The sequence below is a fragment of the Onychostruthus taczanowskii genome, unplaced genomic scaffold (assembly GCF_017590055.1).
Source record: "Onychostruthus taczanowskii isolate IOZ18803 unplaced genomic scaffold, ASM1759005v1 scaffold46, whole genome shotgun sequence".
In the NCBI taxonomy this organism is placed as follows: Eukaryota; Metazoa; Chordata; class Aves; order Passeriformes; family Passeridae; genus Onychostruthus; species Onychostruthus taczanowskii.
This window is the reverse complement of record NW_024502125.1, coordinates 3,013,597-3,032,881: the sequence shown is the minus strand read 5'-3', so window position 1 is coordinate 3,032,881 and position 19,285 is coordinate 3,013,597. Positions and strand designations below refer to the sequence as shown.

The following is a 19,285-nucleotide window of genomic DNA, read 5'->3' as shown; positions in this document are numbered from 1 at the left end:
TTTTCCGTGCCACTACTCTCTATTGGTGTGTTTTCCCTCTCTGAAGAGGGGGCAGCTTCTCCACTACAACTTGATCTGTTATGTATATCTGTACTTGTCTTACAATCTGTCTGTTTTCCAATGCCCTGAACACTGTTCCAGGGAAGTTCTGTCAGGTAAGTGCTCCTCTCTCTGTCATTATCTCTTCTCAAATGAGGAATGCTTATTTCTATTGCTGTTCTTTGCTGAATGAATTGCTGCTGTTTTCTGTTTTGGCTTTTATCTGTTCTGATTACCTCACCACAGCTATAGGCCTTCGCAGGATAGTTCTATTACTCCATGTTCTCTTCTTGTCATTTCTCATAATCACTATCTCCGTCACCACTACTGGTTTTTAAGACCACTTCTTCTGAAAGTCATTTGTGTTTCTTTCATGAAAATTCATTCTCTGTCTTTTGTCACTCCTTTTCTTGTCTTCTGCTCTCTGTTCACTTGGGTTATTTGTTTCTTATATCCATGTTTTCCAAGCCAGGTTGTTCATCAGCTCTCCACTGCACTCTGCAAGACAGATAATGTCATATGACTGCTACTTAAGGTGGTCTGTTTGCCCCTATTTTAGCAGTAACTACCTAATCTGGCCAATATCACTACTTACTCAATGGATACAAAAGCAGAAATTATCTGTATGCATCAATAACAGAATCAGATTGTGTTAGTGAGAGAACAAGAAATTAATTTTTTTTTTCAAAACAGTGTTTTAAAAGCCTAGTGAAATGTTTGCTTGGAGCATGAATAATATCCTAAGATTTTTTTCCAACTTCTGTCATCCTATATTTGGGTTGGTATGATGAAAATTACTAAATTTTCAATGTTTAACAGGCAAATGCATTGGGAGAGGGTATGTCTGCAATAGGAAAAAAAACCCTGTTAATTAAGAATAACATTTTCTGGTTAAATACTGTAATATGAAAAATAGTATTGGTATAATTTTATAGTAAATTTTTAACTGTAAATATTTAAATATTTTATTATGAAAGCCTCACAAACTATTTTTTTTCTTTTTGCTATCAAGTTGCAAGCAAAAGAGCTTATGTCTGATGTCTTCCATATAAGTCTAAGTTAGTTCAATATTTGACCTGTATGGAAGATAGATAGAGTTTTTGTGCAATTTGGCAATTTAATAATCAATTACCTAAACTAATAGAAATCTGCTTACTCTGGAGTTTCCTCAGATTTAATACTGATTAACTCAAATCAAAGTCAAATTTCTGAACTAGAATATGCAGCCTTTGCTGGTTCCAAGTACAAAACCTGCCTTTGTTGGTTTTCAAGTAAGATGAGATGATTGAAAAAAAAAAAAAGTATTGTATTGGTTGTTTACACATTTCTCATTTTAATTTTATAAACCAAGTAAATAATTAAAACCAACAGATTTTTTTTTTATTATGTTCAAAATGCAATTAAACTGTACTGTTTGGAACTTATGAAAACTACATTAATATTATGGGTAATGATTTTTCAAGTACCAAGTAATATTTTGTGTCTGCTCCAATGCAAGTCAAAGATACAATTCTTATCAAAATCTCATTTTAAAACTTGGTTGTATTTTTATTTATGTAATTTATGTCTCTTGGACTTGTATTATATTAAGAATGCATTAGTATATCTGATTAAGTTGTGTTTGTTCTAGGGCATATCCTAACATATAAACATATTTTTCCAGGCCTTCAGGTGGAGGCAAATATTGTCTTGGAGAAAGGAAGCGTTATCGCTCCTGCAATACCGATGTAAGTAATTTTTATTCTACTGTGATCAACTTGACTGGTTTGTTATTTATCAGCAATGGAAGCTTTTTTCTCCAGTTCAGAAAGTGTATGGATTCTGTGTTTAACTGGCAAACAGTCCCATAAGGCTCATCTGTATTGCAGGCATTGTGTGTGTTCTGGTAAAGTTAGGATCCTGTCTTGATGTGGTGTCTAGCTAGTGCCTTTGCTTTAAGGCCTGGAGTGAGTTCCACTTGAGCTTCCCCAGTAAATGTGAACAAGGATCATTCTACATCAGTGCAAAAATCTGTCTAGCCCACTGTCTTATCTCCCAGCAGTGGCCTATAACAGGTTTACGGGGAATAAATTATACACTTTTGACAGGCAAGGGGTGACTTTTCTATTGGTTTACCTTCCAAAAGCTGTGTTTCTAAAGATTGCTGGAAGTCGTGTTGTATCTGTACCACATCAACTGCCACAAGTTAAAGTATCCTCCATGAATCCACTTTTAAGCCCTCTTACACTTTTTGTACCATTATAACATTCAGTACTAATGTGCTACACAATCCTCTTACAAGCTTTGTGCAAATGTATTCGAAACCTGCTGTTTTGCCAGCAGGTATTTGCTGTTTACTGTATCACCAGAATGATCCTGCAGTTCCATTTTAGAGCTGAGCCCATTGGACAGGGACCCTGAAGGGGCAGGACACAGTATAAATGTATAAGGTCAAATTATGAACCTAAATTATATATACAAGTAACTTAAAATTCAAACCAGGAAAAAAGACACATTATAAAGGATTTCACAAATAAGTTTCCAATTCAAATTAAGGTCAGTAGTACTGCAAATATAAGAAACTCTCCTACTATTTTAGCTTTAAATTCATATTAATTTTCATCTTAAACCAAGGAAGTTTGTAAGGCTGAGAGAATCTGTACATAGAGATATTATTTCACCTCTTTATATTTCAATATATTCAGGAAACTATAATCGTTTATATACTAATTCTTTGGAAAAAATTTACATTTATGATCATTATCAATTATTGTAATTTTTGTCGCTGCAAATTTCTCTGTGGAGGTAATTCTCATTATTAGGCAGTATTCAAAATTTCTTAATTAAAAATTTCTTTCTTACTGTTGATCACAGCTGCCCGGTTCACACAGTCAAGAAGTGGCCACAGTGTAGTAAGAAAAACTGAAGTTTAGGTGCTGTCCAGTAGGAGCTGTAAAACTTTTCCAGTTATCCAACCTCCAAAATCCAGTGCACCATTCTGGAACCTTGGCATTGTTATTTTTTTCTGTAGATGTGAATCTTTGGATTTGTCTGTCTTGCTACAATTTTAATTTGAATGAATCTGGTTTATCAGATGATACTCAGTAATTAATTTACCTTTCTCTTTACTTTCACTTAGGCAGTCTTTTTGTAATTGGAATATTTCATAAACAAGAAATATTTTTGTAATTGTAGTTCACAAATGAAAATTTTGAGTTTCATCAGGTGTCATTCTAATTCTTACGGCTGATAGGAAATCCACTTTCCAATTTGGCAACCACATGATGACTGCTTACTGAAATCTGTCAGTCAATATTTAGTAAATTTTGCATAGGCTTTATTGAACTATTACAACAATTTCCACAATGTCCACTACTAAGCTAGGTGACTTACCAAAATCTAGGTATGTTTAATTATTCTTTTAATTTAACCAGGAATTGTAATAAGTTTTAGTTGATAAAACTTACACTGATTTGGGTTATTATTTATCTTTATTTTAAACCTGTGTCAATCAAGTATCAGCCAGCTTTTCTGTTTGTTTGGGATTGGTATGAGGCAAATTGTAATCTAGGCTATTCTATTAATCCTTTTCAAATAATGATATTTTTACATTAGTACTGTTTGAGTTTGTACCCACAGTCTAAGATTTGTTAAAAAACACGACACAAAACAGCCCTCCTCCTTAACTCTGAGGACTCGTGTGAAGTATTTGTCCAGGCATTATTATTTCAAATCTTGTATTTGTCTCTAATATGCCACAGTAACTAGTATATAAAAATGTTTACATACTTTGTAATCCTGTACCTTCACAAATACACAATTTTTAATGCTTTTTTATTATTAAGAATGACCCCATACCTACCTAGACACACCACAGAAATGTTGCTATGAGTTGGTATATTTTTATGATATTAAATTTCTAATTGTCAATTTTCAGACAATTTTATTCTTAGTTGCTTTTTCTTCCCCTATTGTTTATTTATTTATTGCAGAGAGGAACTTTACAGAGTCAGAGGAGAAACATACAGATGGTCTCTAAGGAGGCCATTCAGGCTATTCCCTGGCACAAAGACAAAATAATTCTCAATAAATCATTCTTAACTGATGGTTAGGCACCTGACCTGTTTTGAAATACCTGCAGTCCAGGAAATAACATTAGGAATTTTTAATATCTTACAGTCAGTACAATTTTCATAAAATATTAGGTATGTTTTTCAATCCTTTAAGATCTCTACTTACCCCCTTACCCCAATAAGAAGATAAATGGTATTATTCCCTAGATTGGAACCTTTCCTGTGTTTGCAGATTACTGTCATGTCTGTTCTTAGTTTTCTTTACACCAGACTGTCTCTTTGTTGGTAACCACTGAGATCCCAGTAGTACACACCTTGAAGCATGGTGCACAAACCACTGCACTAGCTGAGGCCTGTCAGAGATAACTCTAATTGCAAACTTAGTTTGTCACATTAGTGATGGGATTCTGTTCATTCATTTTAGTATTTTGTTAATTTTTTTTATTAGTAGTAGTCGTGACAATGTTCATTTAGTCCAAGTTGATTCATTGTACCCAAAACTCTTTCTTAAAAGAGCTGTTCAGGAGGTCACTCTTCAGCTGTGCTTTCACAGTCAATTGTTCATACCTGAGTGTAGTAATTTGCATCTATTTAAACCATTGCAACAATCTATTGAAATATTTAAAAATTACAGCACTCTATTCTGAAGTACTGGTTTCCTACCTGTTCTCATATTTCAGTCAGTAATTTCAACAAGATATTGGAAAGGGAGCTTTTAATTTCATTGCCTAGGACTGAAAAACAACTGATTGCAAACTCAAGCCAGGCAGTTTGAAAATGCCATTCTTACAGTTTGTGATCCAATGTTTTAACATGTTTTTTGGTATGTTTTTTCCAGTGTGTGAATATCCTGGTATTTACAGAAGTCTAAATTTACAGTCTTAATGGTTTTGACAATTCTAGTCCTTTCATAGCAATATTTATGATTCTACATCACTAAGAATCAGAGGCACTAGTAGACACTGGTGAGACACTTGTTTCAAGATTTATGTTAGTCCTTAGTGCTTGATAGTTAGTCCTTGATAGTTTTAATGGAATGGTATATTGATTAATATAAGTGGGCATGGAAGAGCATGGAAATCTGTTATTGTTTTTATTAATAATGTGCTGTTTGTACATTTTTTCTGTTGAAGTTTCTTTTGCAGCATCAACATTCATTGCCCATATGTAACTTTCAACATAGCCCTGCCTAAAGTGCCTACCATTCCTAACCAAAAAAACCCTTATTTTGACTTCAGTTTTCTTGCAGACACGAGTTAGTTCTTTTGTCTTTTTTTTTACTATTTTAATCCTTTGGAAACAGTGCACACTCCTACTAGACTTATTTCTCGTCAAGCACTTCCAAAGCCATATATGACTTCTTAATTCAAAAGGCATCTGCTAATGGAAACATTGAGATCAGCAGAAAATAACATTAGCTAATAAGTTCTGGAAGCATAAGGGTGGTAGAAAGAACACACTCATCAGAAACTGTTTTCTATCGCCAACCACTTTATCTCTAACAAAAAATATGTATTTTTTCCAACCAAAGTATTTTTAATTTAAAAAAAAGTACAAAATTCTAGTAGAATGGCATGAAACATAATTTCTCAGTTACAGTAACTAATTGATTTAAAATATTTATAAGGATGCAAATCTTAATTTGACATACGTCTAAAGTTGTAAAAGTGACCTTTTTATATATTTTATGAAACACATAGTTTGCTTACAAATTCTGGAAATTTTTTATGTATATATGTGTGTGGACATACTTTAAAAATTGTATTGTTTTTGATTCCTTTCTCTTAACAGAATCTTGGTTTCTTTTTGGGGGGAGTGTTCCTTTCATTATGCATACATTCACAGATATTGTTTCTTGTTTCATAATTTTAATACTTTCAAGCAATTTTTTTTCTAAAATTAATTCATGTGAGAAGACATATAATGTAACAGTACCTGAGTTTGCACTGTTGCTCTTCTGGCTTGTTTCTCATCTTCTCTGAGGGGTTGTACAGACCTTTGTTAATAGGAAACAACAAGTTCAGTTGCTGAAATCTACCTCACCCCAAACTCTAAGATGAACAGGTGTGTGTCAGTGTTGGTTTAGGAATTTGTTAACACTTTTTAAACTCAAAACATCTCCTTTTCAGGACTTTCTTCAGACATGATTTTAAGTTCTCATATTCTTGCTGGATTCCTACCACCTGATTGACAGCCTCATAAAAGAGCATTTGGAGACACAAGCAGTCTTTAGCTTGACAAGAGTTATCCATGTAGTATAATTGGATGAAAAATGTGAAATATCTTACCCAGTAAAGAAAAGCAGTTATTGCATGTTTATGTTAGGAAAAGAACACATACACAAAGAGATAGTGCCAAAGAGATGTCATTTTATAAATGCGTTTTCTGGTTTACCTTGTGGTAATCTTCTTGCATTTGTGTGCCTACAATTTTCATAGAGTCTTAGGTTGGAAGGGATCTCAAGGATTATCTGATCCAACATTTCTCTGCAAAAACATGGTCTGGACAAGATGGCCCAGCATCCTGTCCAGCCAAATCTTAAAAGTATCTGCTGGTTGGGAAATTACCACTGTTCTGAGAAAATAATTCCATTGAGTTGTTCTCATTGAGAAAAGTTTCTAATCTGTATTCAATCAGAATCTGCCCAGGAATTACTTGTACACATTACATCACATTCCGCCATGTGACTCCTTGTAATGGAGGGAGTCTTCATCTTCTTTGTAGTCAGCCTTCAAATACTGGGGATAAGGTCTTCAAATAACATGGAGATAAAGCCTCCCCCAAGCCTTCCTTTCTCAAGGGTGAGCAAACCCAGTTCCCTCAGCCACTCCTCACGTGTCAGGCTTCCCAGCCCTGTGATTGCCTTTGTGGCCCTCCTTTGGACCTCTCCAGCCTGTCCACATCTCCGTTGTCCCCCAGGGGCCAAAACTGGACACAGATTTGCAGGTGTGGCCACAGTGTGGGGTGGGATAAGCACTTTATCTCTGCTGGTGTGGCCCTTGTTGGAGCCACTCAGGATCTGCTCCCTTTCTGTGCTGCAGGAGCACTCTGGGCACTCAGATGGAGCTGAGTCCACCAGGAGTGCCAGGCTCCTTCCCACAGAGCTGCTCCCCAGCCGGGTAGATCCTGTGCTGCACTCCTGGACTGAGGTTTTGCTTTTCCAGGTGCAAAACCTTACACTTCACTGTATTCTCATCAGCCCACTATTCCAGCTTATCCAGGTTTTTCTGCAGGGTGGCTCTCCCTTCGCAAGCATCCGCTTCCTCAACCAGTATATTATTATTGGAAAACTGCACCAGCATTGATCCCATCTTCTAGATCACTCTGAAAAATAAACAGTGTTGGGCCCAGTATCAATCTCTGGGAACACCCCTTGTACCAGGCTGTCAGATTGACAACTGCCCTGGGTCAGCCAGGTCCCCACCCACCTATGGACCCCTTGTCAATGCCACAACACAACACCTTCTGCAGAAGAGGCTGTGGGAAGCAATACTGAGAGCCTTGGAGAAATCCAGGCAAGCAGTGTCCACCGCTCACCCAACAGCAACTAAGAAGGTTAATGTGTCATAGAAGGCAAGCAGATTTGTCAAACACAGTTTTGTATGCATTTCTTGAGATCGTAGCCTTTAGTTGTACCTCCTGTCAGCTATTGGTGAGATACTAAAAAAAGATAGGAAAATTAGGCAGCCAGACTACATCTCAAAGACCAGGTAGCAAGAATATTTTTTAGAGTATAAAAAACAAAATCTTTATCCTTCTTTACTCATCTTCATATTATATTATTTTGCCCTAGTATAACTATTTAGATAAAGGGTTTCATTATTTAACTTGTAAGGAGAATTCAGTGCAATTAAAATACCAGTTGTGTAGTTTAGAAGCTGAGCAAATGGGACTGAAGGAGGGTGAAGGGACCAGTTCCTGAGAGATTCAGGCTCTAGCTTTGAGGGATGTCAAGACTGATCCTTCCACTGCTTGGAAGATGTGATGCAAAGAGGCAAATTTAGTTTAGGTTACTATTAAAAACACCCTAATTTTTTTTTTAATTTATGTAGTTATTTTGAATTCTTATTGTTATAATCTCAAGGATTTTTGAATAAAAGTAATTGCATTACTCTGTTCTTACCAGCTAATGCATTGTGTTTAAAATTGTATTTTTATTATAAGGGGGTAATGAGAAAATTAAAAATATAAGTACTATCTAATGTTCACTGTTTAATTTATATTGCTTCAGAATAGCAGAAAAAAAAATAAAGCTCCTGAATAATATGGCAATGGGCTTGCTATCATGAATTCTTGATTAATGTATAATGAGAATCATAATTGTTATGTTTATATTTACATTGTGTGATAAATTTTTAGCATCCATGTTAATAGAAGCATTTCAGTTGAAGGCATTTCAGATTCCTGGGAAAAGCTAACTGGCTTAGGTGTACAGGAAGACAAGTAAAATGCCGTAAAATGGACTCTTCTCTTGCTCATAAAGTAGTAATGTTTATTAACACCTCTAATGTCTGTCAAAAATAATACTTTTCTCTATCACTCTAAACAGGATTTTAATCTGTGTTTTAAATACTTTCTGATGATGATTTCAATTTCAGCAGGTACTTAAACATTGATAAGTGTTTAATGAGATGAGGGTATATTCAAGATTACTTTGAATCTGCTGATGTAGTAGGTTATAAATAGCAAAGAATTATATTTTTCCTATAATTCTTTCCAAGATTAATTTTATTTAAATCTACCCTCATTCCAAGTAAAAAAGTTACTTCATGGTTTTGTAATTGCTAATGCAAAGCAATGAAAATTTAAATGAAAGTTTTTATTTCTTGACGCATGGAGGCTGGTAATCAGAGCCAGACATGCTATCTATTCTCTTTCTCAGCCTTCAAAAATACTTTTGTCAAGGCTACAAGTAAGCAGGAGTGATATAGTTCTATAGAAAATGGGTTTTTTCCTTGATGTCTTAATAACGTGTCTCAGTACAGCTGCTTAGTACAGTATAAGTGAACCTACAGCTCTGACCAAATTTTTTTCCCAGCTGTTTTAAATGTGTTTATAAGAAAGTAGCTGATGGATTGATTATGACACATAGTTTGACAGGATAGGATTCTGATTTTCCAGTTTTATGGAATCTGTTATGTAACACTTACCTTTCTTTAAATTACTTCGGCTATTTCATGCCAGCCTGAGGTTGCAAATGGACACTTCAACTGTAAAGTAATAAAGGAAATTTCAGAGTCAGAGCCACAAGACAAAACCTTCTAATCGCTTGCATGATTGTGTTTGCAGTGTAAGCTTCTAAGCATTTCTTTTCATGTTTATATTTGGAATAAATTAACTATTTTGTGTTATTTTTTTAGCCATGTCCTTCAGGGGCTCGTGATTTTAGAGAGAAGCAGTGTGCGGATTTTGACAATATGCCTTTCCGGGGAAAGTATTATAACTGGAAACCCTACACTGGAGGTAATGGTTAGCATTGCAAAACCATTATCATAAGTGAAGATTTTGAAATTATATAAATGTTGTATAGAGGGTAATGTTTGTAAATATAACGTTTTGACAAAAATATCATGAGCTAAGATTTTTAAGCTTATACTTTTGTCAGTTGCTGCAAGTGTTACTGAAGACCAAAATTTCTTTATTCTAGTAGATTTTGTTTTGGTCTGAAGGTGAGTCATCAATCATCATTGTAGAGACTCCACTTTAAAAATATGGAGCCATTCTCCACCTGCACCTGTACTGGAGTTAGATATTCCATAAGTGATCTGCAAGTACCTTTTATGCTGCAATGATGAGTTTCATGTTAAGTAATCTGACAATAAGTTTGCCTTTATTAAAGTCAGGAAAATGAGAAAGAAGTAAAAGCATTTATAGGAGCCTCTAAAGACTACTTCAATAATTGCATTATTTATAATATCATAATTTAATACTTTTTTCCTGTTCTAAAGCTGGGAGATATAACTTGTGGTTTTTATACTTTATTGACTTGAATAAAATGATTTACCAGTGATTTTTAGCTTAACAGCCTAAATGGTTTAACAAACAGGTTTTTAGATTCAAAGCTTAAGAAAGGTCATCACGATCATGTGGTGTGAGCTGTAGTGTATTTTGTTGCTGTTCTTCCTTTTGAAATAGTGAAGTAGTATCCTTGTTTTAAATTGTTTAATAATCATTAGGATTGTACTAGCATTATGGACCCAGCCAACCTTGTCATATCTTACTGTGTGAAATAACATACAACTCCTTTTTGCAAAAGAGAAGTGTCAAGTAGAGAAAGCATTAAGGGGTAGTTAAATAAAGAGTATACCTTGTATATGTAAGGTATGAGATAAGACTGTAAATTGCAGATCTGTTTGTGTATAATATTTTTAACTAAACCTTAAATTTGTAAGGTTAATTTTTTTTCCCCTTTCATTTGATTTTGTTGTGCAGGTGGGGTTAAACCATGTGCATTAAACTGCTTGGCTGAAGGGTATAATTTTTACACTGAGCGTGCTCCTGCAGTAATAGATGGGACTCAGTGCAATGCTGATTCACTGGATATCTGTATCAATGGAGAATGCAAGGTTACAAACATTTTATAAAGTACCTACGGATTTCTTTGTTGTGTCTGCTGTTACCTATATTTAGTTAAGATACTTGTATGTTACATGAAAGGGAGTGTTGACAGGTCAAGTTGTTAATAAAAGTGTATGATTGAGAGAGAAAGTTAAAAAAGATATTGCATAAAATAGACAAATAGTTTGAATTTCAGTAACTTTTCAGAGACTGAATCTGCCATTTAATCTTTTTTCTTGCTTTATGGTTTCTGTTAAAAAGTTCATGAAAATGGCAACAGGAGATGAACAGGCTCCTTGCACTCTTCCAAGGCCTGTTCCATCCTTTCAGTTAGAACATCTCTCTGGCTGAAAAACACTAAATGTGAACATATTAATATCTTTAACTAGTTCATCCTGTTGCAAAAAATCATGCTGTTAATGTAATTGAAACAGAAAGTCATCACTATTGCCCTGTGGTTCTAGTAAAAAACGTATAACAATGTACGTATTTGCCATTTACTAAAAATCTGATTATCTTGTAGGATTCCTATAGAACTGCATTAGAAGAATTTCAATAGGATTGGGGTTCTGTGCCATTTTTTTGTTTATTAACATTCCACTTATTCCTCACTTTAGCAAAACATTTAATTATGTACTTAGGTCTAGATATTTGAATAGCACTGGTGACTAAAAATTATTTGATTTCAACAAAACCACTGACATAACTAAAGCTTAACTTAATGCTGAAGTGCTTTGCTAAATGGGGGGCTGAAGATACATGTTTATTTAATGACATAGTGAGATCAAAAGTTTTGCCATATTTTAGTAAACCAATAAAAAGTATCTCAAGTTGAGAATGAACTGTGAAGAAAGTTTGGTTTCTGTCATCTTAGTGAATCAGTAAGTTGAAATGTAAAGAGTTAAAATAATATTTTGTCAGTTATTGAATATATTTTAACTTTTCTTATAATGTGTGTATTACCTGTTTACAAGATGACAAATAATAGTGCTAGACAGGAAACAAAGACAACTAGACAATTAAGTAGCTACCTTCTTCTTTGTATGAGTCCTAGAAAAATATTGGCAAGCTGCAGTCTTTATTCTGTTTACAACCTATCTTTTTCATCCTAATTTTTTTTCTTTTCCCAAAGGTCCTGTCTCTATTTTCATTTATTTTAATGTTTTTTCATCTAATTCAGCATGCAATTCAGCTTTTCACTATGTTTCATCCTGCATTTATTCTTACTGTGAAGTTATTTACACTCTACATTCATACCTATACAAATGCAAGTTTCTCCTGCAGCATGTGGAAATATGGTCTATCAAGCTGTAATGCCTTAGAATACTACTTATGCTGTCTAGATGTTTAAGGATCACACAGCAAATCTTGACCTTAAAAAAGCAATATAGTTGGCACGAAGCTGTTGTAATATCAAATAACAACATCAGTAATCATTTATTATATAATTATATGATAGTTATAATAGCAAAACACTGAGAAATACCTTCCTAGAAGTCACAGTAGAAATGCAAAGTTCTTATTAATAAAGATTTAATAACAACCCAAAATGCAAATTCTTCTCCTTTTTTATCTCCTTTCATTGTCAAGTGAAAACCCACTTAAAGTACTGGTTATCAACAATAGGGTAGATAAAAATAAGAACTGAATATCTCAAACTTGAGAGAAACACTTCAAAGAAACTTTAGTAATAATGGTGCATGACCATCATCCTGTAAAAATATTTCTTCTTATCTGTTCTTATCAGCATGTAGGTTGCGATAATATTTTGGGGTCTGATGCTAAGGAAGACAGATGCCGTGTTTGTGGAGGAGATGGGAGTACGTGTGAAGCCATTGAAGGTTTCTTCAATGGTTCATTGCCCAGAGGAGGTATGTACATGTGTGTCCATTCTGTCACACAATGCTTTTAGACCACTCTTTAGCACATACCAATGCTGCCTTCTTTCCCAGTGTGGCATTGCTGCTGGTCATTCACTTTGACTCTGTTTTCCTATTGTTTCTTGGTTTTATGTATTAGTTTGGATTTATCCTGAATACAACAATGTGTTTAATTACTGAATGCTTGCTTAGGCCTGTTGGTGAAGTTTTTTGTAATTATTTAGTTATGGTGGTATATTAAGAGTAATGTAGTATATTATTTTACTGTGTATGGTAGAATCTGGTAGTCATGCATGAAATTTTAGAATAGAAAGAATACAGAAAAATCTCAGAAGTTCATAATATTAAGAATTCAGGAAATATATATAGGCTATTATTTTAAAACTTAGCTCAAAAAAATATTAATCTTGTAGTCTTAGTGTTAGCAGATTTTGGACTCCATAATTCAGGAAAAGGAGTGAAGTACTGCAGTTAGCTCTGTCCAGTGGAGGACCAGAAAGATTATGGGGGTCTGGAACACTTGACCCTCTGTGAGGAGAGGTTGAGAGAACTGGGCTTGCTCAGCCTGGAGAATCCCCTGGTTTATGGGGATCTGTTATGAGCCCTCCAATACTATGAGGAGGTAATGGAGACAACGAAGCCAGGCACTGCACTGGTGGATACATGGTGGGAGACAAGACAGTAGCTATAAACGGGTAGAAGGAAGGTGATTAACCAAACAGAAGAAAAAACTATTTCCTCAGGACGACAGTCTAGGAGTGGATCAGATTTCCTAGAAAGATTGTACAGTTTCCATTTTTGGAGTTTTTCATGACCCAGCAGCTAAAAGTTCTGAGTAACTCAATCTGATCTCTTAGCTGTTCTTGCTTGTAGCAGGAAGTCGGACTAAATGATTGACTGAAGTCCTCTAACACTTGAATTGTCCTATGTTCCTGAAGACATTTCTAAATGTCTTAATTACTTAAGATACACTGTTGAAAATACTTTATTAGCACTTAAAAAAAGGAATTTCTGAATACTTAAGTTCTTGCTGTCAGTTAAAAATTTTTGTACGAAGTTTAGACAGTTTTCCTTCCTAAATAAAATTTTTCTTAAATAATCTTTTTCTTACAGGATATATGGAAGTGATTCAAATTCCAAGAGGTTCTGTGCACATTGAAATAAGAGAAGTGGCAATGTCAAAAAACTACATTGGTAAGGGCATTCTTTAATGTGATTCTAAAATACCAAAAAAATAAACCCCTCTTCCTCTGTAGTTGTCACACTGGCTCCTTTATTCAAACTCAGACTTTCAACCTAACTCACAGCAAACGTCCCATATTTCCTTAAACTGGAATGGAGTTAATTTGAAATCCATGACCTCAAGTTTGGAGTGCAGTTAGACAATTCAGTTCGCTCAGCTATCTCCTATCCTCTCTCACCTTGATTTGGCTGATCGTTTTTTCACCAGTATCACTCCTAGTTATGTAACAAAATTGGTCAAAAGCCCATTTCTGCAGCTGCACAAATGCTACAATATTTTAACTGATTTCTCCAACAGATAACCCAGCAGCAACAAAACTGTCTGTGTTCAGAGCTGCAGAAAAAACTGCATAATTAGTTGTGCTGTTACCTTCCCTTAAATGGCTTGATCCAGGGTGACAGCTGGCTTTATATTCCTCTTATGATAATTTTCTGTGGGCTCCCTGCATTTCAGGTTCTCATAAATGATTTGATTAGGAACCTGAACTTGTTATTTCTGTCTCATACGCTACTAGCATTATGCCACTGCATAGTTATTGTCATGTAATAATTAGACTGCTGGTCGCAGCTGTGGCCTTCACCTGTGCATAACTGACATTGGGTAAATGTACGTAGAAAACGAAATGCATTTTTCTTTGGCAGGCTGATAAAAAATTAACTGCTTTGCTTCTGGATGTATATTAGTTTAAGTATCTATATTTAGTATTTTAGTTTTCAGACCTTATGGTGCTAATGGAAATGGTTACTAATTTCTGCTGAATGTCATTGTCACCAGTAGAACAGTAATGCCTCTCTCACTATCTCCTTTTCACATGAATGCTCTCTGATCTGTTTTAGACAACTTAAGCATCACTGAGGCATTTTCCCTAACTGTTTAAGGTAAACCAACTGTCCACACACAGGTAGTTGAGAGTAAAATGTTGGAAAACTGAAGTTGTCTTACTCCTTAGCATTATGATGTGAAATTTTCCCCTATCCAGTATAATCAGTTATTTGTCTCAATGAATAACAACATGCTCTTCGACTATGGGGCTCCAACCATAATTTTTCCTTTAGAACCATGATGTACTTAAAATAAATAAAAAAATAAAATATGTAAAACTTGGTAATCTTCACCTTAAATCAAGAAGTCAATATTTAATTAACTGAATATTCACTTTAAAATATGATGTCCGTTTCATATTTAGGAACGTAATGTAATATTATTAACAAAATATCAAATTCAAATCCCTGAATAAGATGTGCTTGCCCATCCTAATGGTTGATTAGGTATGAAACTTCTGTTTTGTCTACAGAACTTTCATGTTTCAAGGCTGCAAATTAAGGAGGATAAAATATCTTATCAGATTAAGTAGCTAATATTTCAGTTTGTAGTAGAAATATCTTGTATTTGTGCTTTAATAAGGCAAAAAAGAACTAGTGGACATAGGCAACAAAACAACAGCTGACTGGTACCATATGTCAGACTTAATGTTCCTTCTTTCTTTTCCTCTGCACATTTCCTCTGGTCTGTGATACCTTTTCCATGCCCCAGTCTCTTAATATAAAGATGAGGTTGGTAATACATTATGCATTTCAGATGTGCATGTATCTCATGTCGTAGTTCAAGTTGCATGAGGCATTCTGGTTCATTTCATGTAGCATCTGCATGTTGAAAGCTACAAAATAATCTGCACATTGAAGATTATTGCATAGGCAAAATTATTGATTTACATGAGGGATATTTTCACCAGAGCTAAAGAAAAAGCTTTATATAGCTTGAAAAAACAGTGATATAGAGCTGAAGCTCACATACTTCTAGCAGATTAGTAGATTAATTTACAATGGCTTCTCCATTATAAATGCTGCTTCCAATTTTTAGGTGGCTTGTATTTTTTTTTAAGCTTTAAAATCTGAAGAGGATGACTACTATATTAATGGTGCCTGGACTATTGACTGGCCAAGAAAGTTTGATGTTGCTGGAACAGCTTTCCATTACAAGAGGCCAACAGATGAACCTGAGTCTTTGGAAGCACTAGGCCCTACTTCAGAAAACCTCATAGTCATGGTAAAGTTACAATAAATGTTTTTCTGAAATTTGTAATATGTATTTATGTTCTGAGAAAGGACAATGCCATGAATTAAATTATAATAGGTTGAGTTTACAAACAGTATACAGCTTTTTTAGCTGCGACTTTGTGTGGGTGTTTTAACACATGTTTCTTACATTTCAAAACTGACTGGCAAACATTGTGATGAAATGGGGATAAAGTCAGAAGAGCACCAGGAAAACTCACAGAAAAAAACCCCACATCTCTTTAAATGTGGTTCACAGTAATGGTAGCGAAAATTGTGAATGGGCCATGTATCGTATCTCTGCATACTGCTGACACTTCACAGTCCCTGACAGTTCTGTATATTTCCATAGTTTTAAGCCTGGCCTGAGTGAGACATTTATTTATAGCCTTACCACAGAATGAGTATAGTGGTATGACCCATGTTAAATTATGTCACTGTGACATACGTTGCTCTTAAAAGATTTTATAGAGTATGAGAATGCAGCAGAAGATATGACCAGGATCCTGGTGCCATCTCTGACAACAGGCAATGGTGAACCTGCTGCTTCACTACCATGTTGAGGAGGAGTATGAGAACAAGTTGCTATTTTCCCAGTGTATTCTGTCAGCTGCCGGATTTGCAGTTCAGTGATTGCTTGAGCCAGATAGGATAATTTTGTAGAGAATAATTGTTGCATGGATATCCACATTTTAGGCAGCATTTTCAAACACCTTAGTAATCTTTTTTTCTTCTGTATCTGTGCATAAGCTAGACAGTCTATACAGAATAAATTACACAATTATAGTGCCTTTTTCATTCAGTCTGTGTCACAGACTGTCTTTCTGAAAGTTCTCTGCTCTTTTGCCATGTGGAGATAGGCAAATGTGCCTCTGCAAAGTGTAAGAGAAAGTAGAAATGCATGAAAATTAGCTCTAGGGTGGGTGCTGTATCTAACTTGATTTTGTGCTATTAGCAATGAAAAAAAAGTTTGAGAGTCAAAGACTAGTGTTGGTAATCTGTAGAAGTGCAGTTCAACAGCAAGGCTAGGCAAAAACTCCTGGTCATTGTTGCACTTTTGTCTGTGTTGCCTGCAGTGATGTGGTTACAGTGAGAGCTTTGTTATTCTTTTAAAGCAATCACAGATGTGATTCCACCAATCACACCTTAAGCTGTTGGCTGTTGCATTAGGGGAAAACAACGGCCTCGGCAACAGTCTGTTGGTGTTACTATTATTACTAGAAGTAATGCACTGTACTGTAGTCACTAAAAGTGCTAACAAGGGAAGAGATAGTTTCAAAACTATGTGGACTGTACTCCTCACAAGACTTCAGTTAGAACTGCTGCATCTTTCTACAGTAATGTGCTTTTCCAACTTTGAACTCCATAATTATTCAGCTCTCAAGTTAATTTCCATGAAGACATTAATTTTCTGCAAACTAGCAAAATTTATAAAATTTATGAAACTAGCAAAATTATGAAATTTTTTCAGGAATAAGGAACTGACAGAAATAATAAAGTTGTGTTAAGGGAGAAAAAAAGGATAAACCTCACCTTGGACAATAATATTTTTCTTTTGTATATGTTTTAAAAGCTGGTACAGATTCTTTTGGGGAGTATCTAGAAAGAACTACCATGACTTCCTTTATTACTTTCTTCCCATTCAGCAGAATACAATACATTCCTGGAATAAATGTCCCTGTGTTTGCTCTCTGCTTGCCTGCTTTAATGGTATAACCAGTTGTTTTCAACTACAGATTCTGCTGCAGGAACAGAATTTGGGGATAAAATATAAATTCAATGTTCCGATCTCTCGCACTGGCAGTGGAGACAATGAGGTTGGCTTTGCATGGAATCATCTGCCTTGGTCAGAATGTTCTGCCACTTGTGCAGGAGGTAAGATACCAGACAGTCGAGCTGCAGGGTAAACTGAATTGGAAGATACACTTCACTGTATAAATATCTAGGTGACTAATTGAAAACATTTCTTTCAGGTATGCCTCAGATCTTAATGAACATTTATTTTAATCACAGTGGATTTTGTTGTTTTCAAGTACCTTTAATGTATTCAGATCTTTTTGTTAAATACAGCATGTCTTGGCACAGTGTCTCTCTCTCTGCTGATACTTCTGAGACTCTCTTGAGGCTGGTATGTTTGTTTTTCCCAGAAGCTTTGTTGATAAAGGATATCAGAAGTTTTAAGTAAGGAGATTAAAAACAAGAAGGCAAAATAGACATCTGTAAATAAAGAGATGTGTCTTTGTGTGTTTGTAGGTGTCCTTCACACAATCCTAGTCAGCCCTCCTATCCTCCAGCCACCAAAGTTTAGGATGCACACTGGCAGCTCCTCTGTAGAAGATGATAACAATTGGATTTTGCTTGCCAACCCGTAGCAGTATCTGAGAATTGTTGCCCTTGGGCAGCAGCGGGGGATTTGTAGGTTGTCCCATGTGGTTCATCATGGGTGGCTTTTGCCGACAACTTACTATATTCCTAATCCTCCCTCTAGTGGCCACCAATGCAATTCTTTACCTCTGGCTGGGAGAGCAGGACAGTTGGCTTCCTTCAAAGCCAACACCATTGCTGCTGCAAGAACTGGTGAGTAGAAGTGCTGTGTGAACAGTATCTTTCTTCTCTCTGGAGACTGAATGGATCATCTCCCCAACATACCTCTGTTCCAGAAGATATGGGAGAGTGCTTTAAATGCATCTCAGAATTTCAGTTTCTACGGCACCATGGACAGCTCTTATCAAGAAGAAGACACCATATTTTTTTTTAAGGAACCTTGGGACCAAATACTTGTTGCTTTCTTGGTTTTTTTCTGTCTGTGGGAGGTATTCATCACGCCTCACCTTTCTGCTGGAAGTTGCTGTGGCTGTTACTAGTTGTATGCAGTTTAAAATACAGCCTAGCCATACATAATACACAAAGAATAGCATAAATTATTTTCTGTGCCATTAGAGAGAGTCATGAAACAAAATTAAGGATGCCAACTTTCTCCAATATTTTTATTATTTGTTTGTTGGATTGCTGGGTGACAGATTGATTTTTAAATACAATTTTAGTAACAGTAAGTGTGGCAGTGAAAAAAAAAACAATTTAAAGGAGAAGTATAAAGAAGAGGAGTGTCTAGCTCATTAAGTTCCAGTTATCAGAACTTTAAAAGTGTTGTCAGATCCTATTTTTTGTGATGGTAATGTGCTAATGATCTTTCTGAAGTTCTGGGAAAACTCCCATTGATTTAGGTAGACACAAGACTTTAGCCATGGAGATATCCTGTTATGAAGGTCATTGTCATTTCACACATTTGAACAAAACACAGTGGAAAAAAAAATTGGCTCTGAAGGAGTAGGCACTTGTCAAGATTAAAAAATTTGGATGTAATTAATTAGATTTCAAGGGAAGATTTGTCATCCCTTAAAGTGGCATATATTTATTAATTTAAACTCAGAGGAGGTGGAGGAGAGATTTTCTTTGGTA

General features: G+C 35.3%; 1 protein-coding gene across 1 annotated transcript in view; it reads left to right on the top strand.

Annotated features, from left to right (window-relative positions):
• ADAMTS6 (ADAM metallopeptidase with thrombospondin type 1 motif 6) overlaps positions 1-19,285 on the top strand; it is a 139,413-nt gene that overhangs the window by 98,035 nt on the left and 22,093 nt on the right. Inside the window, exons 14-20 of the mRNA XM_041414637.1 lie at positions 1,703-1,766; positions 9,452-9,554; positions 10,524-10,657; positions 12,397-12,520; positions 13,643-13,723; positions 15,655-15,818; positions 17,563-17,701. Of these exons, the coding sequence (XP_041270571.1) occupies positions 1,703-1,766; positions 9,452-9,554; positions 10,524-10,657; positions 12,397-12,520; positions 13,643-13,723; positions 15,655-15,818; positions 17,563-17,701 (809 nt within the window). The remainder of the gene's footprint in view (positions 1-1,702; positions 1,767-9,451; positions 9,555-10,523; positions 10,658-12,396; positions 12,521-13,642; positions 13,724-15,654; positions 15,819-17,562; positions 17,702-19,285) is intronic.